A 25,045-nucleotide genomic window follows, 5' to 3' on the forward strand; every position below is an offset into this window, starting at 1 on the left:
AAGGCTTATTCCCTAAACCATGAACATCCACACCAGTGTACCCATAAATTTCAAAGGTCCTCACCACTTAGGCAGAAATCTAGAGACGGGACAGGAGGGAAAAGCTTCCAGAGTGGAATTCCTCTCCCTGGCCATTCCCTCACCACAATGGAGAGCCTTGTGCTTTCCACCCTAAGAGGAAGGGGTGGAGACAAGCCTCCAGCCCACAGCAAAGCTAGCCTAGTCACACCCTCCAGTGTCCAGCCTGATTTCTAGGGACACTGCAGGGAATAAGGAGTGAGCAGTAGTGGTACCAGGCCTGAAGTACAGGTCCAGAAGTAGCCTCTCAGAGACGGCCTCTCACAGCCTCTCTCTCTGAGACGGCCTCTCATGTATAGCAGAAACCACACCTGGCTATGGTTCCAGGCAGAGGTCTGAAGAAGTACTCCAGGGCCTGAAGCCCCTTGGCACTAAGAAGCAGACAAATCAGGCCTGATGTCTCCATCACTACATTTCCCCAGGCTGTGTGTTGGCCAAAAAGTCACTTTCCATCACACAACATAAATATACAGCTTAAACCTCACAGCTCTGACAATCTTTGTTGACTTTTTTTCCCCAAGTAAAAGGAAAGCCAGACATAGTGATGCACCCTGTAATCTCAACTACTAGGGAGGTTGAGGCAGGAGGATGAATCCTTTATGGCCAAGGATTTGACACCAGCCTAGGCAAAATAACAAACGCCTGTTTCCAATAAAAAAGGGGGGAAAAAAACCAAACTACAGAATGGCTGAATGGATTCCTAAAAGATACATCTGACAAAGGAACTTACAAAAGTATAGAAAAAGACCCGAGAAGGCAGCTCACCGGAGGGCATGCAGAGATGACAGGACATGGGAAGGTCCTTGATACGCCGTTATACATGGACCAATAAACTGCACAGCTATTAGAACGGCCGAGCCCAGAACAGGGACCCAGCAAACACTGGGGGATGAATGACAGCTTCCGCATGGTGGGGGGCAATGCTAAACAGTACAACTTTGGAAGAGAGCTTAGCAGCTTCTTACAAAACTAAACAAGGAAACCACCACGATCTTGGTACTGGCCCAGGTGAGATGAAAATGTACAGGCTGCTTGTGTCAGCCTTTTGTCACTGTAACAAAATGCCAGAGACAAACAACTTAGAAGAAAGGTCGTTTTAACATGCCGACAGAGCACGTTCCAGGACAGCCAGGGTTACACAGAGAAAGAAACCCTGTCTTGAAGAAAAAAAACAAAAAAAAACAAAAAACACATACACAAAAAGAAAACAGGTAAAGTTTCTCTTTCTTTCATATTCATTCTCTCTCTCTCTCTCTCTCTCTCTCTCTCTCTCTCTCTCTCTCTCTCTCTCACACACACACACACACACACACACACACACACACACACACACACACACACACACGATCTTGCTATGTAGTCCAGGCTGGCCTCAAACTTTTTCCCCTTTTATTTATATATTTAATGTGTATTATTATTCTCTCCCCCCGTCGTGCACGTGCCCTGGCGCTTATCTGTCCCAGGTTCCTGGGCAGAGGTGGAGGCGACAGTCTGGACGCTTACGTGGCTCTCACTGCCCTTGGTTTTGTCGCCAGGGCACATCCGACTTTAGGGAGCCAGGATGTGGTAGAACATGATCTGGGGTAGCAGACAGTGAAGCCTGCCCTCCTTCCCCAGACCAGGAACCACTGGTCTCCCTTGATGGCCCCAGGTGGCTCTGCCATTGCTGACCTGCTTAGGAGCTTCCTTCCAATAGACAGGAGAGACCGTACTGGGAGCAGGTTTTGAAGTGGAGTCAGACAGAGGCCCCTGAAACTTTTAATGCCTCAGCCCACAGAACTTCCTTCCCCCTACTGAATCCAGCTTATTTAGATCACGGCTCTTGGCTGTGAGGGAAGCGGGAAGCCACACATGCCCAATCTCTACCATACACGCACTCAAAGTCAGCTGAGCTGGCCTAGCACACCACATAAGCAATGGGAACTTGGCAATTCCAAGGAATGACTCATATGATGGAGGTGCTGATGACCAATGATTGACATGGAGAATTTATATAAGCCAAATAGGGCCATAAATCTTCAACCACTAACGGGTGTCAGCAAAGCATTGCTTCAAGATCAATCTTGATTCATCTAGACCAGCGGTTCTCAACCTGCGGGTCACCACACCTTTGGGTCATTCTGTAACAATGAAAATACATCCTGCATATCACACATTTACATTACAATTCATAACAGCAGCAAAATTACAGTTATGAAGGAGCAAAGAAATAATATTATGGCTGGGGGTCGGCGCACATGAGGAACTGTATTAAAAGGTCAAAATCATTAGGAGCATTGAGAATCACTGATCTAGACACTATCCACTTCCTGCTTGTTTGTATAAGAAAACCCCAGGCATCATCTCCTGTGTAATTTTTTAAGTACTATCAACTTTAAATGTACACACACACACACACACACACACACACACACTCACTGTAAAACTCTACGTTAATCATGGGTTCCTATGCCAACACACAGGACTCGGGGGCTGGATCATCTTAGGGGAAGTGGGAACACCTGACACTTGAAGACACCTGTCCAGGCAAGGGGACCAGAGCAAGCCTCACTGCCTGCAGCCATTTGTGATGATTGTCCTCCAGGGCTCCAGTCTGACACAAAGACCAGCAGCCTTGTCCCCATGATCCCATTCCAGTTGAGCAGGAAAGGCTTGAGGCCTGGCCTCTGCCTTGCTGGCTAGTAGCTGAGTGAGGCTGCCCATGCCACTTTTCATCCTTTCCTCTTTTAAACCTCACACCTCACTTGCTCTGGCAATCATTTATAGCAGCAGTTCTCAACCCTATGGGTTGCGACCATCGCAAAAACACTTTGTTTCCCATGGTCTCAGGAACCCTCAACCATAAATTTATTTTCATTGCTATTTCATAACTGTAATTTTGCTACTGAGTGGTGTCTCAGTACCCGAGATCATCAGAAATGTGTTTTCGATGGCTGAGACCCACAGGTTGAGACCCGCTGGTTTATAGGTTCAAATAGAAGTTTGGCCTCACACCGTGGGCAAGGGTCAGCACAATCAGCATTGAAGTCAGGCTCCTGGCAGAACAGGAAGGCCCCAAGCATGTCTTTTGCATACCATTCTGTAGAACAGGACACCCAGGGCACATGTGTGACTATCAAGTGGTGGCAGCCACAGGGAACCAGCACACACAGGATCCAAACCTTCTCTGCAGGCCCCAGTCTGTCCAATTTCCCTGTTGTCTCTTTACTCTTGGGTGTCTACCATCCACTGTCCCCAACAGTCCCAGTCAGGCCTAACCTGGACCCCAACACAGCTGGGGTCGCCAGATAGAAGCAAACAGTGTGATGTATAGACAGTTCAGCGAGCCTCCGAGAGCACCCTACACACTGCCAAGTTAGATCAGACAAATGTCTAAAAAGCTTATAAAATGGTACACACGGTTACACGTTCTAACTAATACCTCCCAATTTGTGCCAGCATCATGAAAGCTCGGAAAAGTCCAGTCACAAAGAGGCCCCTGCTTAACTCTCTATCCTCAAATTGACTTACCAGGCCATGCCAATCGTCACCATTCATCAAACACTAACAACGTGCCAGGCACAGCCTTAAAGGATTTACCTAGACTTTATCTTTAAAACAACCCGAACACCAGCCTAAACCCAACAGCCTTCGAACAGCAAGAGACATGGGGAAGGTACAGCCAGTGAATAGTGGAGGCGGGAATCAAACCCAGGCCGTCTGGCTTTGAATCCTAGGACTTGTACCACTACACCATACATGTGCACAGAGCCTACTGGTCCTAGGAACAGAATCTCAAAGGCTGAGCCTCACAAACACTGGTGTGACAGAAGAGCATGGAATTAGGAATCAGTACATGCCGCTGGTTTCTAACTCTGATGATCAACAAGCATTCCCCGGGTTGCTTGTTTGTTTTTTGCTTTTTGAGATAGGGTTTCTCTGTGTAGCCCGGGCTGTCCCGTAACTCACTTCATAGACCAGGCTGGCCTCGGAGAGACAGAGATTCACCTGTCTCTGCCTCCGAGTTCTGGGATTAAAGACATGCACTACCATGCCCGGCTAAGCCCCATGTTCTTAAAGGCAATGTAGGACAGTAGGAAGAGCATGAACTCTGAAGGCAGACTGCTCAAGTTCAAATTCAAGCTGGGTTCCTACAAGGCGGGTGATCTTGGGCAGGTCATTTAACTTTCTGTGCCTCAGTTTCTCACCTCTATTACGTGGGATAGTAACAGTCTCATACTAAGTTTGTTCTCATTATTAAATCATTTTAACTTTCATTCATGGAGTTGTCCCAATATAAAACATCAAACTGGGTCTGGGGATGGGGGGGGATGGTCCCAGAGGACCCAGAGGCGTTTGGTAAAGAAAGAGAATTGTGGAGACTGGAGGGGAGGGAAGGGAGTTGAGGAGGGACCTGGCAGGGCACAGGGGTGGGCGTAACGTTGAGACAGTCTGAAAGAGAGAATGGTAAGGGCAGCTATCACCTGGACCAAGAAAGGCCCTCAAAGGCCCATGTGTTGAAAGCTGAGTCCCGAGCCCCCGTGGCACTACCATGGAACCTTGGTGGGGTGTTACTGCTGGTAGGACTTAGGTCACCAGGAACATGTCCTTGAGTCACCGGGATCTGAGCTTTCCTCGTCTCAGCCGCCATAAGGTGAGCACGCTGACTGTGACGTGCAACCTCACCACAGGCACAGAGCAACAGAGCAGGCAGGAACCTCTGAAGCCACCCTTCAGTCTTTTTAGCCACTGTCCTCAGACAGTGGCAGAAAGAATGTACCTGTCTCCCAGATGAAACCCACGGGGTTAGGAAGCAGGGTACTGCGGTGGCTGGGTCTCCACAGTAGAGCTCTCATGAACTGGATGACGGCCAAAGAGACTATGTAAGGACACCGTGAGAAGTGGCCAGCCATAAATCCAGAAATGGTCCTTTAGCAGACACTGACACTTGATCTCAGCTTTCCAGCTTCTAGAACTGTGAGCAACACACTTCTGAGGCTGAAGACTCTCGTTCATAGTATTCCATCACAGCAGCCCGAGCAGCCCCACCCAGGCAAAACTTAAAGAAACATACACACAGGGCTGGAAGGATGATTCAAGTAGTAAAGAGCACAGGGTCAGAATTCGGATCCCAGCATCACAGCTCACAACTACCTGTAACTCCTGCTCCACCTTCTGAGATACTCTGATAAATGGGGATGGTTAGCTGGGACGATGAGAAAGTTCTGGAAATGGGTCAGGGTGATGGTTGCACACAAAGTGACTATTCACTACCACTGAACTATACACCTGAAATTAGTAAAAATCGTCAATTTCATATCGTGTATACTACCACAAAAACACATCGTAAGTTTGCCATGATGTGCAAGAGCAGGAACTACAAACTAATCTACACACAGCCACCTCTCCCTTCCTCCAGATTCCTTCTTGGCTGCGGTCTGCAACCTGCCCATACAGCCTGGCCAGCATCTCTGACAAGAGAAGCATCAGACTCCTAAGACCACAGCAAGTCATTTCAACAACGAAACCACTGGGTGCTCACTGCTCCCTCCTGCCTGGGAGAAGGAGCCCAGATAAGGCTTGTTCACTTGTATTATAGGACAACACAAGTCACCATGGTCACCGTGAGTCACCATAATAAGAGCTGGGGTAGGTTCTCTGTGGCGAGGCAACACACCCAGCCAGCAACGCAAACTCTGGGGGAGGGGAAAGCTAAGGACTTGATTTATGCATGCTGGTAACAGAGCATGCCGCCCAGCTGGTAAGCCAAAGTGGCCCTAAGAGATGACTCAGTTTACCCCACTGCACCTCCTCCTTCCACTTACATGTGGAGAGACTGACAACCAGGGAGGGGAAGTGGAATGCAACCATGCCACAGCAAGGGGCCCAGCCCAGAACCTCTTGCGTCCATGTCAAGTACTATGATGCGCAGGGCGTGGCACCAGCCCAGGCTCATGGCTCACGAGGGACCCACTTCACCTGGATGCTTCCTTCTTTCAAAGGCTCTGAAGGAATAAGAGCTGGAGCCGGGTTCAATGCCTGAGGCAAGGGCAGATGAGGTGCAGAAGACCAGAGCTACCAAGGATGATTTCGCACAAGGGCAAAGAGGTGGTATAATAATGCCCAAGGACTCAGCACAGTTTATGTAAATAGACAACAAAGGACCACAGGACGTCTGAACAAGATCTCCAATAAGAGCAGGAGAGACCAAAACAAGAGAAGGCTCAGAGGGGGAGTGAGCCATCGATGAGAAGTAAAGGAGGGAGGTTACAATTAGTATGCTCAGAAACATAGAAAAAAATCTCTTCATAAAACAAAACAAAAAGAAAATTCTGTACACACAGAAGAATAAGAAAGCAGTAAGGTGTCTTCAGAAACTGAAAATAGAAGAGATTAAAAACTCAAACTTCAACAGATCAGTAGCAAATAAATGTGTGTATAAAGGAAATGAGAAACAAATAAACCCTAACATTCAACAGAAAGGTTAGAAAAGCAAGTCAGGAAGAACCCAGAGCTAAAAGAGCAACAACAAGCTGGTTGTAGTGAGTCATGCCTGTCATCCCAACACTCAGTGGCAGAGGCAGGGGGTTCTGGAGGTCCAGGGCCTAAGTACAGAGCGAGTCTGAGGCCAGCCTCTGCTACATGAGATCTTATCCCGAAAATAAGCAAGCAAACAAATAACAGGACTCGGGAGAGGTTTAGTGAATAAAGTGCTTTCTGCATAAGCACTAAGACCAGAGTTTTATCCCCAGGACTCACATTAAAAGCCAGACACAGTGGCATATGCCTAATTCTAGGGCTGGGGAGGCAGAGGATCCCCGGGGTTGCTAGCCAGCCAGTCAGCAGAGCCTAGATGGAGAACACCAGAGAGACCACTGAGGAACACCTGAGGCTGGCTTCTGGCTTCTACATACATGTGCACATATGTACTCACACAAATCAAAAGCACCAACAACCATAAACAGGCATAGAAAGATGTAGGAATATTACGATCTAAAACAGTGTTTCTCAACCTGCGTGTCAGGATGGAGTCACGTATCAGATATCCTGCGTGTCAGATATTTACACTACGATTCATAACAGTAGCAAAATTACAGTCATGGAGTAGCAATGAAAATAATTTTATGGTTGAGGGGGGGTCACCACAACACAAGGAACTGTATTAAAGAGCCGCAACATTGGGAACGCTGAGAACCACTGATCTAAAATTCGTCCCAAGGGAGAGGACAGGAAAAGCTGAGGCAAGAAAATGATCAGTTATAGCACAAGAACACTGTGAGGGTCGGGGATGGCTCAGTGGGTAAGGAGGCTTGCTGCACAAGCATGGACATCCAAGTTCAAATCCCCAGCCCCTAGGCAGAAAGCTGGCCATGGCCACATATGTGCCTGTAAAGCCCAGTGCCAGGAAGTAGGTTGGAAACAAGAGGATCCCTGGAACCCCGCTGGCTGCCAACCTAGCACCAAATACAGTCAGTGATGGAGCAGGGCACTCAAGAGTCCTCTTCTGGCTTCTGTGCACACACACAAACACACGGGTTTATACACCACACATATCCACAGGCACACACACAAATAATAACAACACCTATGATTATGATGATATAAGAACACTGACTAACACCTGAAGAGATCGTGGAAGTGGCAAGGACCACCTAGTGGTGATCCAATGTCTGTAAAGTGACCATCAGCAAAGCTCACCAACCTGACATGGGAACTCACAGGCAGAGAAACAATACTACAAGCTTCCAGGAAAAAACAAGGAGCTGTGGTGTTATTTTGTTCTACTCTAATAAGATTTGCCTGAAGGTCAGAGGACAGAGCCAGCCACTAGATTAGACATAGAGGTCAGGCAGTGGTGGCACACACCTTTAACCCTAGCACTCGGAAGGCAGAGCTCCATCTGGATCTCTGAGTTCAAGGCCACACTGGGCTACATGAGATTGATCCAGTCTAGGAGAGAAACAGAGCCAGGCAGTGGTGGCACACACCTTTAATGCCAGTACTTAGGAAGCACCCACGCCATTAATCCCAGCACTGGGAAGGCTGAGATAGGAAGTGAAATGGCTGGGCAGAGAAAGGCATATAAGGCAGGAGGGGACAGGAACTAGACAGCCTTTCGCCTGAGGACTCAGAGGCGTTCAGTTTGAGGATTCGTGGAGACAGGATCTTCCCCTTTTGGTTGAGGAGTTGGTGAGGTGAGAAGTGGCTGCGGCTGGTTTCCTCTGATCTTGCAGCATTTACCCCGATATCTGGCTCCAGGTTTTTCTTATAAGACCATTTAGAATTAGTTCAACAAGGAGCCAAGGTTCTTCAGGGGAAATGGAATGACACCAGGCTCCTCAACCACTGCTGGGAACTGCAAGACAACAAACCCCTTCCTTCAACCTTCCTGACAGAGAAACGTTTTCAGTCTGTCCTTCACTCCTACGGCCAGCTACATCACCCGCCTATCAACAGGATGCACGCACCTTTCCCCGAAAGACTCAAGAGCAAAGAACACCCCACCCCACCCCCACCTACTTCTACTAGGACTTCCGACAAAGTGAGAATGTAAATAAAGAGGTAAAAGAACCCCAATGCGAGGGGACACTAACACAGAAAACTTATAAAGGAAGTCCCGAGGCGATAGCTGAGTGACAGACTTGGGAAACAACCTGGCCAGCTCAGAGCAATGGGTGAGAGGAAGGAAACTCAAGCCCATCCAGGGGGAGGGCTTACGGACTGAAGGAACAGGAAGCTTGGTGGCCCTACACTCTAACTGCACAGGTCACCTGGGACAGCAGTGAGCAATACAGTCTCCAGTCATTATAACGCAATTAACACTGATATGTGCATCGATTCCTCGTCTATCCAAGCAGCATGTCAGCAAGTAATGTCTACACTGATAAATTAACAAACAGAACTGTGAGCCTATCGTGGTACTGTTAGGAGAAACAGTTACCTGCACAGAGCAGACAGAGGGGTGGGTGTGTCGGGAGAGAGCTGTTTCCTCGTAAGCCCTTCCGATGAACAGAGCTGACTTTTCTCATTCTGTAAACCATGCACGCTTTATAATACAGCCATAAGTGCCACATATGAAGGAGACCCTGACACTTAACTTAAAAAATTGGACTATTCCAGCACAACTGAGCAGTGACTGTATTCAACCATTCTCCTGTATTCAACCATTCTCCGAAAGATAAAAACACTTTTTTTTTTTTTTTTTTTTTTTGGTTTTTCGAGACAGGGTTTCTCTTTGTAGCTTTGCGCCTTTCCTGGAACTCACTTGGTAGCCCAGGCTGGCCTCGAACTCACGGAGATCCGCCTGCCTCTGCCTCCCGAGTGCTGGGATTAAAGGCGTGCGCCACCACTGCCCGGCTGACACACCATTTGTTCTCAGTGTTGCTTTCTTGCACCAGTCCTGGAGTATTTGCCTCTTTGTTTTGTTTCGTTTCTTTGTTTATCAGCATCTACAGGCTTAGGTAGAAGTCTGGTAGCATGCAAAGCTTACAGGATTTTAAGGGCCCTCGAGGAAAGGATACAAAACACCTTCCTTTATGCCAATGTTATCAGGCGTTATGGCTTCTGGAGCTCTCCCAGAGCCCATTAGGGCCATGGAGGTAAAAGCTTTAGCCTAAAGCTTTCACCAGAGGGTGGGGTAGGCGGGAGGGGGTTAATGACATCTGATTCTGCTCCCCCCCTCCCTCACTGGATGAGGGCCCATTACACTCCCTACAAGGGGGGGGGGGGGCTGAACACACAGGCACGTCCAGAAATCACACACATACTTCAGAGCCATCCTTCCTTCTCCCGTGGGGGCGGAGGAGGGTAAAGCCTGAGAGAATGGAATGAAGTCTTAGGGTGAAGCCCTAAGACTCTCTAGTGGACACAGGTGGATCCAGACTCTCTGGGGTTCCTCGACCCCACCTATCCAGCAGCTGGGGCTTCACGAAGGTTTTATAGACACCATCAGGAAGGTTCTGTGGCTCAAAGTCGCTTCCTTGGGGAAACAGAAGGGACGCAAAGAGAATCTGTGACTTAAACCACTTTAGAAATGGAACAAGAGGCTGGGCCCTCAGTTAAGCCATGTTAAGCCTCTCAAAGGCTCTCTCCTCTCCTCTGAAAGGCACCTCTACACCCTCTGGCAGCAGCAAGGGACAGAGGGCGAGGCTGAAATCACGGCCTACAGGCTGCAGGGGCCCTGAGCCAGTACCACTGCTGGATACTCACTGCCCATTTGTCCACACTGGAGCCTTAGTGCCTTCACACCTGGAAGATGCCAGTATTCAGCCTTGCTGAGAGGCCTCAGGGTTTAACCACCCTTAGCAGTTCGACTCTTCCGTGGTGCAAAGGAGAGCCACGCTGCCAGAAACTGAAAGGAAGTCCCTGGAGAACACACAGATCAATCAGGTATAAGATTCTCTGTCAGGTCCTGGCCCTCTGGGGCAGGCATTCCAGACTAGGAGTTACACTGGGCCACTGAGGACCAGCAAAAAGACAGGAGGTCCAAAAGACCCCCAAGGTATGCGTGCGACAGCAGCAGCCAGGAAATGTATGTCCCTCACTCAGCCAAGCAATTCCCATTTCAGACAACTAGTCAGATGTTCCTATGGCTGGCCACCCTGCTGTCTCCTAGCCTTCCCTGAGGTCACATGGGGTCCCCAACTCTTTCAGGAAGCTACCCTGACCTTCCCGCTCACAATGATGGCTCTTTCTGGAACTAACACAGCCTGGCATGTTCTCTACGTCCACTAGTGTTCTAGTCATCTAGTTCCTAGGATGGGCATGTGCGTTTCCTCAGTAAACACCTCACTAACTTTCCCAGCAATCTCATGCATGTATTATCACACCACCACCCCCATTTTACACACCAGGGAACAAGGCTCAGAGGTTGAGGGCCAGTGCCGGATCCCGTCTCCTGGCCTTCCAGGGAGATGATGGCTCCTGCAGGCTGTTGGAGAGCCTCACCTCCCTGTTGCTCTCCACCACTGCCCAGCAGTCAGCACTGGGATCTTCAACATAGTTGCATCCCACCAGGACCACGAGTCCCTGACTCATCTCTCCTTGGCCCGGCTGGTACCTGCCCTGACAGCCTGTCAGTAAGTAGGCAGACACTAGGAATCTGAAGGGCAAGCAGCACCCATCTAGAAGATTCCCTTCTCCTCCCATCCCAAACAGGATGCTAGAAGATACAGGAACATCCTAGCTCTTCCAGGTCTATAGAGTCCCACACCCTGTGCTCACAGGGCACTAACCTCTCCTATGTGGGTCATGGGTGCCATTAAGTGACTGACACAAGCCGGAGAACCCTGGGGCAGCATTCACCAACCCTGGCTGCCTTTTCTCAGGCACTACACAAAAAGCCCACAGAAGGTGGAGGCAGGCATTCAGCTCCCCACCCACACAGAAGGAATTAAAAATAGCACAGCTGACATCAATCATTCTCCAGGCTGTGCAGCAAACGCTCTCATCCAAGACTGTCTCCTGGGCTGCCCAAGCTAGAGAAATTCTGGGCAAAGCTGGCAGGACAGCGGCCACAGCAATCACTAGGGCCTCACCATGGGGTTGAGCCTGAGGGAGCAAATCTGAAAGAGCCTGCTTAGAAATAAAAGGCCAATCCTCAGTGGCATTTGGATTGCTCCAGAATTCTGAACCGTGGGGATCATTTGAGTCCACGGCGTACTTTATTTGGTAGGAATCAAGGCCCAGGGAGCAGGAGAGACCGGCCTGAGTTCTCAGGGCTGGCTGGGGACGGACAGTACAAGATCTAAAACTGTACGTATCTCTTGATGTCGTGTCCAGTGCATTTCGGCCTACACTGCTACTGTCTACTCTGGGCTCCATCCCACTCTCCCAGGCTGGAGGTCAAGTTGGGAGATATGAAAGAACCTGAGAAAACCGAAGTGGGGCAGCGCTGGTGATCTCCCAACAACTCCCACACAACTGCGTCATACACAAAGTACCATCTGTTCAAGGGAACTATGAGTGACAGCAGAGAAACTGGGGTGGGCAGCCACAAATCTCACCTCTCGGGAATGCGAGGAGCCCCAGCAACCATCGGCCTTGGTTCAGCCAGGGCGTACAGGGCTGTTGTTGCCAGAAGAGTGCCCTCCGTGTCCTATCTGAGGTTGAAGAAAGCAACCTGGGAGAGAGGGCAGAGGCGGCGGAGCAAGAAATCTCCATCCCCAAGCTGGGTCTTCGAAGGGCCACCTGGTCCCATGGGGGCTGGAAGACCTGAGTGAGCGTGGTTCCAGAGCAGATCACTGGGTGCTAACAGCCCGGGCCTCTGGGAGGAGGCTGAAGGTTCTCGAGCATCCACAGGGAAGCAAAGGCCTACCCAGCACGTTCCCCCACCCAAGGGACAGAACCACGCTGCTGTATGCCCTGCTGGCTTCTGGCGGGATGAACATCTGGTTCGGTCCCCACTCCCTAACCTCCTCAGTGCCAGCTCACCCAACGGCAAGAGGACAAACACATTAGCTTCAGATTAAGGAGAGAAGTGGGTGGCGTTCCCGAACCTTCTGTCTGTCATCTGTCAATCATCTGCACTGGCATGCTATAACCCGGCACCGGAAACCCCCGAGCCTTTGTGCAATGGCGCCGAGGAGTGACAGAACCTTTACCAGTGAGCTGAGTGGGAGGTGGAAACCGGCTGTTATAACACCAGCGGCCTCACGCTTTCTACCTCTCCTTCGTCTGCCATCCTGTGACGGAGCAAACAAAAGCTTCATTGGTTCCTCGGCTCCTCTTTCTTTGTTATCCAGCTCCAGATGTTTTACTGTAGCATCAGAAGACAGCCTGGGCCTTCCAGGTCCCTTCCCTAAAGTCTACCGGGGCTTCTCGGTCTGATCCACTCTTCCTAAAAGCCTGGCTGTCCTAAGGATAAGGACCCCTGGGACCCTAGGGGAGGGGCACTCCTGGTTATCGGCCGGCTGAGAAACAAGACCCTCCTACCAACGGTTCCACTGTGGGCCTGGACACAAGCACAGCTTGAAGTCTGCCAGGGACACTGTCTCTAAACGCCTGAGCCCCGCTGTTTTGTGAAGTGTCTTTTTATTCATTTCAGGACTGTAAGGAAAGAGATTATCCCACCTCTTAGTTATTTCTTCTCCTAAAACATAAATAACACGGACCCGAACATCACAGACCACACCGTACGATCCACGAAGCAGACCTGAAACACTTGTTAACTCCAAACATGAAAGACAAATTCATAAAAGCTGGAACCCTTGCCAAGGGCAAATGGAGCGTGACTTAGATAAAATTACAGTGAGAATTATTTCGGTCTGTTGCTTCTATTTATTTGTTTGTTTGTTTGTTTTTAGATAAGGACTTGCTATGTAAACTAGGATGACCCTAAACATATGGGTCCTTCATAAGTATGTGACCTTCATATATGGTCTGGGTTGGTCTTGAACTCTTGTACCTCCTGCCTCAGTTTCCCAAATACTGGGATTACTGACCCGTGCCACCACAATCAGTTTTACAGTGAGAATTTCTGATACATCTCTAAGTGATAAGAAAAAGTCAAGTTGAATTTGAAGGAACCATTTAACATAAGGACAGAGGATTTAATGCAGTCTGAGAGGTTTGCTCTTCACTAATCACAGCCCACTAAACCCAGGACCCAATCACAGCCCACTAAACCTAGGACCCAATCACAGCCCACTAAACCCAGGACCCAATCACAGCCCACTAAAACCAGAACCCACTAAACCCAGGACCCAATCACAACCCTCTAAACCCAGGACCCAATCACAGCCCACTAAACCCAGGACCCAATCACAGCCCACTAAACCCAGGACCCAATCACAGCCCACTAAACCCAGGACCCAATCACTGCCCTCTAAACCCAGGACCCAATCACAGCCCACTAAACCCAGGACCCAATCACAATCCTCTAAACCCAGGACCCAATCACAATCCTCTAAACCCAGGACCCAATCACAGCCCACTAAAACCAGAACCCACTAAACCCAGGACCCAATCACAGCCCTCTAAAACCAGGACACAAATATGAAGCAGTCAGTCAGCCTTTCCATGACAAACTCTCATTAACACTACATGACCAACTTGGAAATTCAGGATGGTTTTCTAAATAATGCTCTGGTCATGGCTGATTTACAATGACAGAGAACAATGGAAAGGTGGGCACTTTGTACGCGTGGTGGTCTGAATGACAATGGCACCCATAGGCTCATAGGGAGTGGCACTATTAATGATGTGGCCTTGATGGAGGAAGTGTGGCACTGGGGTGGGCTGTGAGGTTGCAGATGCTCAAGCCAGGCCCAGGGTCTCTCTCTTCCTGCTGCCAGAGTGTCCAGATGTAGAACGCTCAGCTCAGCTACCCCTCCAGGACCATGTCTACCTGCCCCCTGCTGCCATAATGATAACGAACTAAACCAAAGAACTGTAAGCCAGCCCCAATGAAATGTTTTCCTCTATAAGAATTGTTGTGGCTGGGCGGTGGTGGCGCACACCTTTAATCCCAGCACTGGGGAGGCAGAGGCAGGCGGATCTCTGTGAGTTCAAGGCCAGCCTGGTCTACAAAGAGAGTTCCAGGAAAGGTGCAAAGCTACACAGAGAAACCCTGTCTCAAAAAAACAAACAAAAAAAAAGAATTGTTGTTGTGAAAAAACAAACAAACAAACAACATCAAAAGAGGTGTTGTCATGTGTCTCTTCCCAGCAATAGAAACCCTAATTAAGGCAGTATGGAAACCCTTCTGCTAGCATTATACCCAAAGGACAGGGTTGAGCATGACAGGTTTTTCAGTGACAAGCGAGCAACAAAATGAACCGAAAGAAGGAACAGATAAAAGTTGAAATTAATAGCTCGTGAACAGGAAAAAAACAAAAGAAAACCAATAAACATGAACTAAAATTCTATTGAAAGTAGCTAGAATCCCATTATTCTTGACCTAGAGAATTTAAACACATTAAAAATGTAAACACTTCCTAAATAAATACGTTCCGGATCATTCCAAGTGGACAGTTTCTCTGCCCCAACTCTGCTTCAAGTCAATAAAAACAGGAAAAGAATTCATTACCCACGAGTGAGGAAAAGACTGAATAAATTATGGTAATTCTGTACCGAGAACATTCCACAGCTGCTGACCTGGAGCGACAGTAACCCAGAGACCGTAGTCAAACAAGTCATACACAGAAGCGGCAGGATGTGGGGGGGGGGGGGGGGGCCTGTGGCCGTCCACCACGTCCACCACCCGTTCTCCTCAGGTGAAAAAGCAGCAGAGAGGGCAAGCTGCAGAAACAGGACCCAGCACTCGCTCACCCTGACCTCCTTCCACACCATCCCTCTCTCCGGAGAGTCTGCACACATCTGCTCCAGCTGTTCTTTCCTGTCCCTGGCCACCAGAGAAGCCCTCAAGTCTACTGAAGCAAGCCGCCCCCCCCACCACCCCCCACCCCCGTTCCTGTGACTAGCTCCTATCTATCTCCTCTACTGCTCATTTCCCTTTACTCGGCCATCCCAGGGAGTTCCTTCACATCACCATGCCTTGACTTCAAGTATAAATATAACCCAGACAAAATTGCTTCTCTAGCCCAGGCGCTTCCTCAGTCCTGCCCCCGCCCCCTAGAATCTCAAAAGACACCTGAAATGCAACCAGAAAAAAACTGAAGTTCATGACCTTCTTTCTGCACCTTCCAAACTGGGTCCTCATCCAGCCTCTCTGGGATATCTATCCAGGGGGCAAACCCTGTGTTACTTAGGCTTGGAGGCCACTGAGGATGGCTATCAGAGCTCCGTGGAAGCTTTCTTCCAAGTCAAAAAGATGGAATCTACCTCTGGCCCTGGGCGGACACATGGCATTTTGATCTGCTCCCAAGATTAGATCACTGCACGCTATAGCCTCCTCTCTACGAGTTAAAACGGCTGGGCTTGTCAATCACCTGGCCAGAGATCCTGCCTCAGGAATGCTATTTCACCCAAAGTCCCGATCAGAAGATGGAGGAATTCCCTTAGTGGAACAATGTACTTATCTTACCCTCAGAGCTGCCATCATGAAGCACTGTGACCTCTCACCTTTCTGCATTACTTAGAAAAGCACAACTTCCCCCCCCCCCTTCCCCTGTCCTGTTCTTTCAGGTACTGGCCAAAGCCTGGGCATGCTCTTGCAGATTCTCTGGGCTTCTCACCCTTTGTCTCTAAAGCCTCCCTCCCCTTCTGGGCTATTTGCTGACCTCTGTCACAGAACCTGCCTGCTTTCCCAAAGGCATGACTTCTCTCCCTCTTCTCCATCCCTTCCTCCTGGCAACTACTGAGAGTCATAGTTGGCCTGCTCTGCTGTTTTTCTTTCCAACTCGAATAAAACTGTCCTTGAACATCCTTCCGAGTCCTTTCCTAAATTCTCTTATTAACAAAACCGAGAACCCAAAGAGGGACCCCGGTATCCCCAGTAACACTAGTCTCCTTTTGTGCCTACAGAACTCCCTGGACAAGCAGTGGGCACTCACTAAAGACTCCAACAGAAACATGCCTTGTCACCTAGGTCCTAAAAATAACTGTGCCCTTTGTGGTGGACGCGGCAAGCTCTCATCCCTGGCCCTGCCCCTCTCACACATCCCTCTCCCCCAAAGGTGCTTCACACACCAGACTTCATGTGTCTGCTTGCCTGATCTCACCGTGAACAGCTTCCAGTCTCTTCTCTACCCCCACCCTGAATTCTCATCCCTCCGTCTTGCAAGCCAACCTCCACTGGTAGGCTCAGGTCCCTGAGTCCCTAACTGTCTTCTTGGCTGCTAAGACAGTGGGATCTTCAAGAGCACAATCTCAAAAACAAAACAAAAACACCCTAACGCGAGTGATCACAGAGCCAGCCTTGACTACAGCACACTCCACCTTCAGCTTCCTGGTTCCTTGGTGACACTCCCCAATATCAACAAGATCATCACCGTTCTCACTAATCTGAAAACCCTTCCAGAAACATCCTGTCATCTGACTCTCTCTCTGCTGGAGGCAACCATTTGTCAGCCATAGGACTGGGACTATGTGGTTACATGGTTTACCCGGGTTAGCCAGCCGATGAAAACTGTCCTCCAACCCTGTAATTCTCTATCACCTTCCATGTATGGGCGCCAGGCCTGCATCTGTGTATGTACACACTTACATGACTGGTGCCCACCAAGGTCAGAAGAGGAGGTCAGATCCCCTGGATGTTACAGACATGTGAGTGGCTATGTGGATGCTGGAAATCAAACCTGGGTCCTCGGCAAGAGCCACAAGTGCTCTGCGGTGCTTCGAACCCACACTAGTCCCCATAGGCTCCTATGTTTGACTAGGTGGCTTCCAGTTGGTGGCTGTTTGGAAGGATGAGGCGGGACCTTGCTGGAGGAAGTACGTCACAGGGGGCAGCTGTAAGGGTTCTAAAGACTCACAGTATTCTGAGTTAGTTCTCTCTGCCTCCTGCTTATGGGTTGAGATGTAAGCATTCAGCTGTTTCTGCTGCTATGGGACTTTGCTCTACCATCATGGACTCTGACCCTCTGAGAGCATAAGCCCTATTAAACACTTTCTTTTATAAATCGCCTTAGCCGTGGTATTTTGTCACAGCAATAGAAAAGTAAATAATACCTGCTTTTTTTTTTAATGATTTACTTATTTTTATCTGGTGTGCATTGGTGTTTTGCCTGTATTTATGTCTGTATGAGGGTGTCAGATCCCTATGAGCTGGATTACAGACAGCTATGAGCTGCCATGTGGGTGCTGGGAATTGAACCTGGGTCCTCTAGAAGAGCAGCCAGTGCTTTTGTTGTTGTTGTTGTTTTCTGACAGGGTTTATCTGTGTAGCCCTGGCTGTCCTGGAACTCAATTTATAGACCAGGCTAGCCTCAAACGTACTGAGATCCGCCTGCCTCTGCCTCCTGAGTGCTGGGATTAAAGGTGGTGGTTCGGCCCCAGCCAGTGCCCTTAGCAGCTGAGCCATCTCTCCAGCCCCCAACACCTGCTCTTAACCACTGAACCGACTCCCCAGCCCCTGTCCCCTAACTGTTCAGTTACCCTCACCCTACTCTTTCTCACATCAGTGGGCAGGATCACCAGAAGCTGACCATTCCACCGGATGGCCAGTCTTCCCCACCATGACAACCAAGTGACCCCAGGACCTTTATTTCATGAGTTATGGTCAACAATCCTGATGTGGGCTAACCGGTTTTAGAGGTTATTGAAAGGTTTCATTCCAAACAAGGCCCAACAAATGTTCTTACAAATGCCAACTCCCACCAAGGGAACCTGGAGCTCGTGTATCCTCAGAGCTGTCCTATCTAGACACCACTCAAATTCCTGACATTCTGGAAAGACAGTGGGTTCGTGAAGAAGAGTCACAGAAACTGGACTATGTTCCTTGGCTGTGCCTTTGAAGCACAGCCACACCCAGACTCTCCCACTCCCATGGGACCAAGTGCCAGGAACTGCCAGAAAAGCAGCTAGGAAGGGAAGAAGAGAAAGCGCCAGGCCTTCTGGGAACAAAGCATGCAATCCCATCCACCCTGGGTTTCTTCTGTCTCCCAGAGTTCCCTCTCCTGCCATCCCGAACTACCCATTAACCCCTGGGTCACAACACCCAGGCATCACCGATCAAAGCCTTCTAGATAAACTGAACTGAGACTGCCCTTTCTCTTCTCCTTGTCATGGCTACAAAAAGAACTCAAACAGCTGAACTTGCTTGTTTTTGTTTGAAATAAACATTTAAATTGTAACTGTGTGTGTGCCTGTGAGTGCATGGGCAAGCCACAACTTACAGGAGTCAGTTCCCTCTTAACACTATGTGAAAACATAAGATCAAACTCAGACTGGAAGGTGCAGGTGCCTCAGAAAAGGTCTCATGTAGCCCAGACTGCACTCGAATTCACTATGCATCTTCCCCCTGCCCCGAGGATGCTCAGTGTTAATTACATTTACTCACTTTGTGTGTATTTGTGTGCACTGGGATGGGGGGTGGGGGGTGGAGTGTATACCACTGGACTTGTGTGGAAGCCAGAGGAGAATCTGTGAACATCAACTTTCCATCTACGGGGTCATCTCTCTGGCCCCAAATTCCTTCTGTATCTGAAACTGGCTTTGAACTCCTGATCTTCCTGCGATCTCCTGAGTTCTGGGATTAAAGGTGTGAAACTCCACACCCATCTCTTTCATACACACACACACACACACACACACACACACACACACACACACACACACACACACAGAGTCTGGATGCATTTCTCCTCTACTTCCCCACTCTTCCCAGCCTATCCTGTGGCTCCAATACTCAAGCCACAAAGACATTACTTCTCTGGCCCGCCTCTCATCCAACCGACATTTCCTTGTTCACTTAAAAGGAAAGGCTCATCGTGGGCACTCTGAAAGAAGTCTTAAGGGATGATTCAGAAACAGCCTCCACGCTCCAAAGACTGAGAATAGCGCAAGGTCAAGACACCTGGTCATACAAACCCAAAGTGGAGGAAGAGGGCTGTCCTGTCCCTCCTACTGGGGAGCAGCAGCCGGTGAAATGGCTTGTGAATAAGAAATGGTCAGAATGTCGGAAAGAGGGCAGGGTGGTATGGGCCGAGACAGGGCAGTTCAAGCTGGCTGCACCCTCTGCTCTTGCTATCACTGTGTTATCCACTAGCCGCTCCATCTGATTCTGATACACCAGGCCTTGCCATGTGTGCTTTATGCCTAACCTGAGCATTATCCAACTGTGATAGACCAGCCGCTACCTGTTCTAACTGGTCAATACCTGAGCACTGTAGAGCTGTTAAAAACATTAGCTTGCTGGGCATGGTGATACATGCCTTTAACACCAGCACTTAAGAGGCAGAGGCAGGTGGATCGCTTACTTCCAGGCCAGCCTGGTCTACACAGTAAGTTCCGGGACAGTAAGAACTACATACAGAGACTCATCTCAAAAAGAAAAAAAAGTAAGAAAATAACAAACAAAAAACCCAACAAACCTCAAGGATATCCCATACCCTCTTCTGACCTCCAAGGGTATCAAGGGCACCAGGCACCCACATGGTACACAGACATACATGCAGGCAAAAACACCTATACACATAAACAAAATATTTGTTTTAAAAATTGTAAAAAAAAAAAAAATAGCTGGGTGTGGTGGTGCACACCTTTGACTCCAGCACTCAGGAGGCAGAGGCAGGCAGATCTTTGAGTCTGGGGCCAGCCTGGTCTAGAGAGAGAGTTCCAGGATACCCAGGGCTACACAACAACAGCAACAAAAACTGTAAAAATAGAGTAACTCATAGGGCTAGAGAGACATCTCAATGGAAAAGTGCATACTGCTCTTGCAGAGGATCAGAGTTCAGAGTCAGGGAGCTCACAACTGCCTGTAACTCCACCTTCAGGGGATCTGAACACAGACACTTAATTAAAAATAATATAGTCAACTGGGTAGTGGTGGTGCACATTTTTAACCCCTGCACTTGGGAGGTAGAGGCAGGTGGATCTCTGAGTTCAAGGCCAGCCTGTTCTACAAAGTGAGTTCTTAGGACAGCCAGGGCTACACAGAAAAACTTTGTCTCAAAAAACCAAAAGTAAATAATAAAAAACCAAAATCAATAATATAAATTTTTTAAAACATTAACTTGCTGGGCAAGGTAGCACATGCCTTTAATCCCAGCACTCAGGAGGCAGAGGCAAGATCTCTAGGAGTTTGAAACCATAGGGAGACCTATGTTTCATAAACCAAAAAAATCAACAACAAAATATTAACTGGCTAATCCTCACAATAAGTCTATGAAACAGGAAATATAATTTTCCTTATTTGATGGATGAGGAAATCAAGGTGCAGAGATTAATGATGGATCGGAGAGGGATGGAGGAAAGTGCCCAAAGTGGGCATCCTGTGTTAGAGCCACAGACTGCCCTCACTCACCTGGCTGGCCTGGTTAGAGGACACGAAGCACAGACAAGCGTTGAGGGAACTGCCCTGCTGTTAATCCTCCTGGAATTCTCGACTGAAGCAAGGAAATGATGAAGGAGCATAATGAGAGCAAGCTGAGGGTGAGCAAGGCAGCTGGCCCTGCCCTACAAGGCTCCAGGCACCGCCAACCTTTTGACTATAACACACACTGTCATCTACAAAGTTTACACTTGAGAGCAGTTCAATTCAGTTATCAAAAAAAAAAAAAGCTCATGTTAAATTTACTGATTTTGTGTAGGACTGTATTCGTAGCTTTTTTCCTCATTATGTAGCCCCAGGGCACGCTTGCTCGTAAATCGCTATTATCGGGCAGGGCAAGGCAGCAGGGAACTAGTGGAGGCCTATGAAGGGAACAGACTTGGGGTGACGGTGGATGGTCGGGTCCGAGAAACACCATCTCCATACACACCCACTAATTATCGGGTGGGGAAGAGAAATCCCCAAAGAGAATGAGCCCAGCTTGAGCTTAGCTGTTTGCTACCTAGTTACGTCGTTAGGAACCGGGCCTGAGTCCAAGGGAAGTGGGGGAGCCAAGCCCAAGAGTTCCTCGGACTCCGGAACCGGGGTGCAGGCGGGGGCGGAGGGATCCTAGCTGGATAAGCGTTAAGGAAAGCAGGCCACACAACACCTGGCACGATCCCGCATTCTCTGGACGACGTGGGAGCCTGCCTTATATAAACCCTAGGTGGCAGGTTCAGGAACCCGCGCCCTGCAGTTCCGGAGCAAAGTTCCCAAAGACAGCCTTCTGGGCCGGCTCCAGCTTCTCCCGGAAGCGCACCGAGCTGGGGAGACCTCAACCACCCCTAAGCTCGCACCCGCTGGGGTCCCAAGCACACTTGCCGGGACCCTGCTCCACTCAGGGCCCTGGCCTCGGGGGACCCTCGCACCCCAGGCCGAACGCGAACAACCAGCCCGCGCAGGTCGCCCGCCAGGACCCTCACTCACCTGGCACCGGGGACCCGGCGATGAGCTCGACTTGCAGTTCCTTCCCACTGTCGCTTTCCCGGCTCCCGACCAGCGAGCGACCCGTCTACGTACGGCCGGAGGAGCCCGCGGGGCGGAAAACTCTCCGGGTGCGGTCGCCTTAAGCGCCCCGGGGCGGAGCCACGTGGAGGGGTGGGGCCTCTCTAGAGTGGCGGGGTGCGTGGACCACGCCCACAGGTGAGGTCCGCGCTCCTGCGTGGGTCCTGCTCGCAGCTCAGAGCCGCTCTAGATCCCTAGGGAGTGGGATTTACTCGGCTATATGTTTTTAGAGATCTGACCGTGAAGAAAACTTTTAAAAGGTCAAACCACATGTACGACAGGAAGAAACTTCATAATGGAAAACCAACTGCCTCAGCCGGGTGATCAGGGCCAACATTAGCAGTGACGAATTATATTGCTCTTCTGTTGTATGGTGTCTTCCTCTCAGTGACACATGATCCAGTGTAATCGTGCAAAACCATCAGACAAGCCCCAATTGAGGAACTCACGACTGTCCAAAACTGTCAAGGTCATCAAAGCAAGGGAAGCCTGAGAAGCTGTCACATCAAGATATGAAAACTAAATTATGTGACATCTTGAATGGGATCCTGGGAAAAGGGCATTTAGGTTTAAAAAAATGACATTTGAACACAATATCAATATTGGTTCATTATAGCAAAAACACTAGTATGTTAATTACAGGAGAAAACCCATATTTATGGTAAACATGTCTTACCTTCCTAATCCTTTCTGTAAATCTAAAACTACTCTAGAAATTGTGTTTGGGGTTATTTTGTTTGCTTGTTTGTTTGTTTGTTTTTAGAAAAGGGTCATGCAGTAAATATGATTGTGTAACATATTCAAAAAGTAAAAATTGAGAGTCGTCTTTTTGATTTATCCCCCAGCTCACTTTTAGACACCTCCTTCCATGTGTCTGTCTAGCACTATGTGTGCATTGCTTACTTTGCTTAAGTAAACCTGTTGTTTATAAAACCAGATTGCAGTATATTTTCCTCACTGTATGTTGGAGTCTTTTCAATTAGCGCTTCTGAATCAACCAGATTCTTCCTAAGGATTACACAGTATTCTTCCAACCCCTTACGGAGTCGCAATTCTTAACTTTCTAACTCCCACCCGGTGTACACTTCCTTCACTGCCCACTTTTGACTTGCAAATAAGTCATTAGTCATTTGCATTTCAGGAGCCCAGTGAACAGTAAGAGCCTGAAGGCACCTGGTAGGCAGGTGCTTTGCTGTTGTCTGCCCTGAGCTGAGAGGGGTCCAGGTGCAGGCAGGAGCCTAGCGGGACTTCCCGGCTACTGCCACACAGAGAGCCAGCTCTCTGGAGCTGCCATCACCGTGTATGGTGGCTCTAACACATACACCTGCAGGCACCACTCCTTTCAAATCGGATAGTGTGCTTCGGACAGGAATCAGTGGGCCATCAGAAAAGCACCTCCTGAACAAAAGAGGAGCGCAGGGACAGAAAGAACAGGAACTGACTATTACCCTTGTGGGGACATTGGACTCATGTAAAGTCCGCCACCAAACAACTCCAAGCCTTTCTGGAATCCAGGGAGCTATTGTCACAGTCTCTGGGGCAGGGAGATTCTTGAGGGAATGTCACCTGGCTGCGACCCAGCTCCTCTGTCCCTTTCCTGCTCAACGCTGGTCTGCCCACAAGGGTGGGTTTCTGATGGCCCATTTTCTCTCAGGTGGAGCCAATGCTTCTTGGAATATGACATGTAAAAATAAATCGTTTGGGGCAGAGGTTCTCAACCTAGGGGTTGCGACCCCTTAGGGGAGTCCAATGACCCTTTTACAGGGGTTACCTACAACCATCTGGTCTTACTTACATTCACATCTTATTACATTTACATCAGATTCATAACAGCAGCAAAATTACCGTTATGACGTAGCAATGAAAATAATTTTATGGTGTGTGTGTGTGGTCACCACAACATGAGGAACATCAAGGGGTCACAGCATTAGGAAGGCTGAGAGCCACTGGTTTAGGGTGAAACTGCTTTCTGTGACACACAACTTTCTGCTTCAGAGCTCTTCAAACCCTGAATGTCAAATAAGCTACCTTCTATAATTTAATTTTTTTTCAGACAGTCTCAGGCTGGCATGGAACTAGTTGTGCAGATGTGAACAAAAATTCCTGAAAAGAAGCTGTCTGGCTGAGAACAAAAAACTGGAAGGAGTTTCTTCTGTGTCTGCAGAGACTGATGGCCGACCGAAAGTTCAGCACTGTGGAAAGATTAGAATTCTGCAGGGTCAGAGGCTAATTATCTTATCTTAGGCTAGTTTTAGCCTTCCAGAACTTTCACTCAGTATGGGAACTAACACCTCATGATAATAAATAAAAAACCTCTTAGAAGCTGCTAACTTAGAATTAACATCTTGTGACAATAAATAAAAACCTTAGAACTATTAAGTTAGTTTCCACAGACCCCAGAGCTAAAAAACGCCATCAGGTAACATCATGGGCCTGTGACTACCTCCCTATCTCATTGTCCTCCTGTTAATCCCAAAGATGTGAGGAGAAAGACCCCCCAAACCAAATCATCATGGCCAAATTAATTAAAACAAGCAATTAATTAAAGCAAGCTTTTTTTTTTATTTGTGTACGTGGGCTTCATCCCCCTAAGGTGGGGTTCAAGAGGTCAGCCTTGGACAAGGGGAAGATAAGGACTTTTATAGCTTAGGGATAGAAGGTTTCCAAATGGGGGATTTGGCAGGCAAATAGGCGGGGTTACAGGAGCAGAACAAAGTATAACAAGTTGGTCATAACAACCTCCTGAAACAAAGACATGATTGCAAGGCGGTCATACAATAGTTAGAACAACGTGGTCATAACAAGGTGGTCATAATAACTTTTTGTTTGTTTGTTTGTTTGTTTGTTTGTTTGTTGGGGCAGGGTTTCTCTGTGGAACACCACCATAGCTGTCCTGGAACTCACAGAGATCCACCTGCCTCTGCCACCAGAACTGGTATTAAAGGCATGCATCACCACTGCCCAGTCACAATAACTTTTTGAAACCAAGACATGGTTGCCCTTTCCTGGAACAGGCAGTACAGAACCATCTGTAGTTAAGATTGTAGG

General features: G+C 48.8%; 1 protein-coding gene across 3 annotated transcripts in view; it reads right to left on the reverse strand.

The window, feature by feature from the left end:
- Anxa11 (annexin A11) overlaps window positions 1-22,103 on the reverse strand; it is a 44,217-nt gene extending 22,114 nt beyond the window's left edge. Inside the window, exons 1-2 of one of the 3 annotated variants that reach the window (XM_042284582.2) lie at window positions 21,920-22,078; window positions 20,927-21,008 (exon numbers count right to left, since the gene is read on the reverse strand). Coding sequence is in view for 1 of the 3 variants with exons in the window: in XM_076544570.1 (XP_076400685.1) it covers window positions 10,267-10,273 (7 nt within the window). In the remaining 2 variants the exon portion in view is untranslated. Of the gene's footprint in view, window positions 1-10,266; window positions 10,418-20,926; window positions 21,009-21,919 lie in introns of those variants that run through there. The other 2 variants (XM_006991629.4, XM_076544570.1) reach the window with 2 other exon arrangements.
- Window positions 22,104-25,045: the final 2,942 nt, after the last annotated feature.

The sequence above is a fragment of the Peromyscus maniculatus genome, chromosome 9 (genome assembly GCF_049852395.1).
Source record: "Peromyscus maniculatus bairdii isolate BWxNUB_F1_BW_parent chromosome 9, HU_Pman_BW_mat_3.1, whole genome shotgun sequence".
Lineage (NCBI taxonomy): Eukaryota > Metazoa > Chordata > Mammalia > Rodentia > Cricetidae > Peromyscus > Peromyscus maniculatus.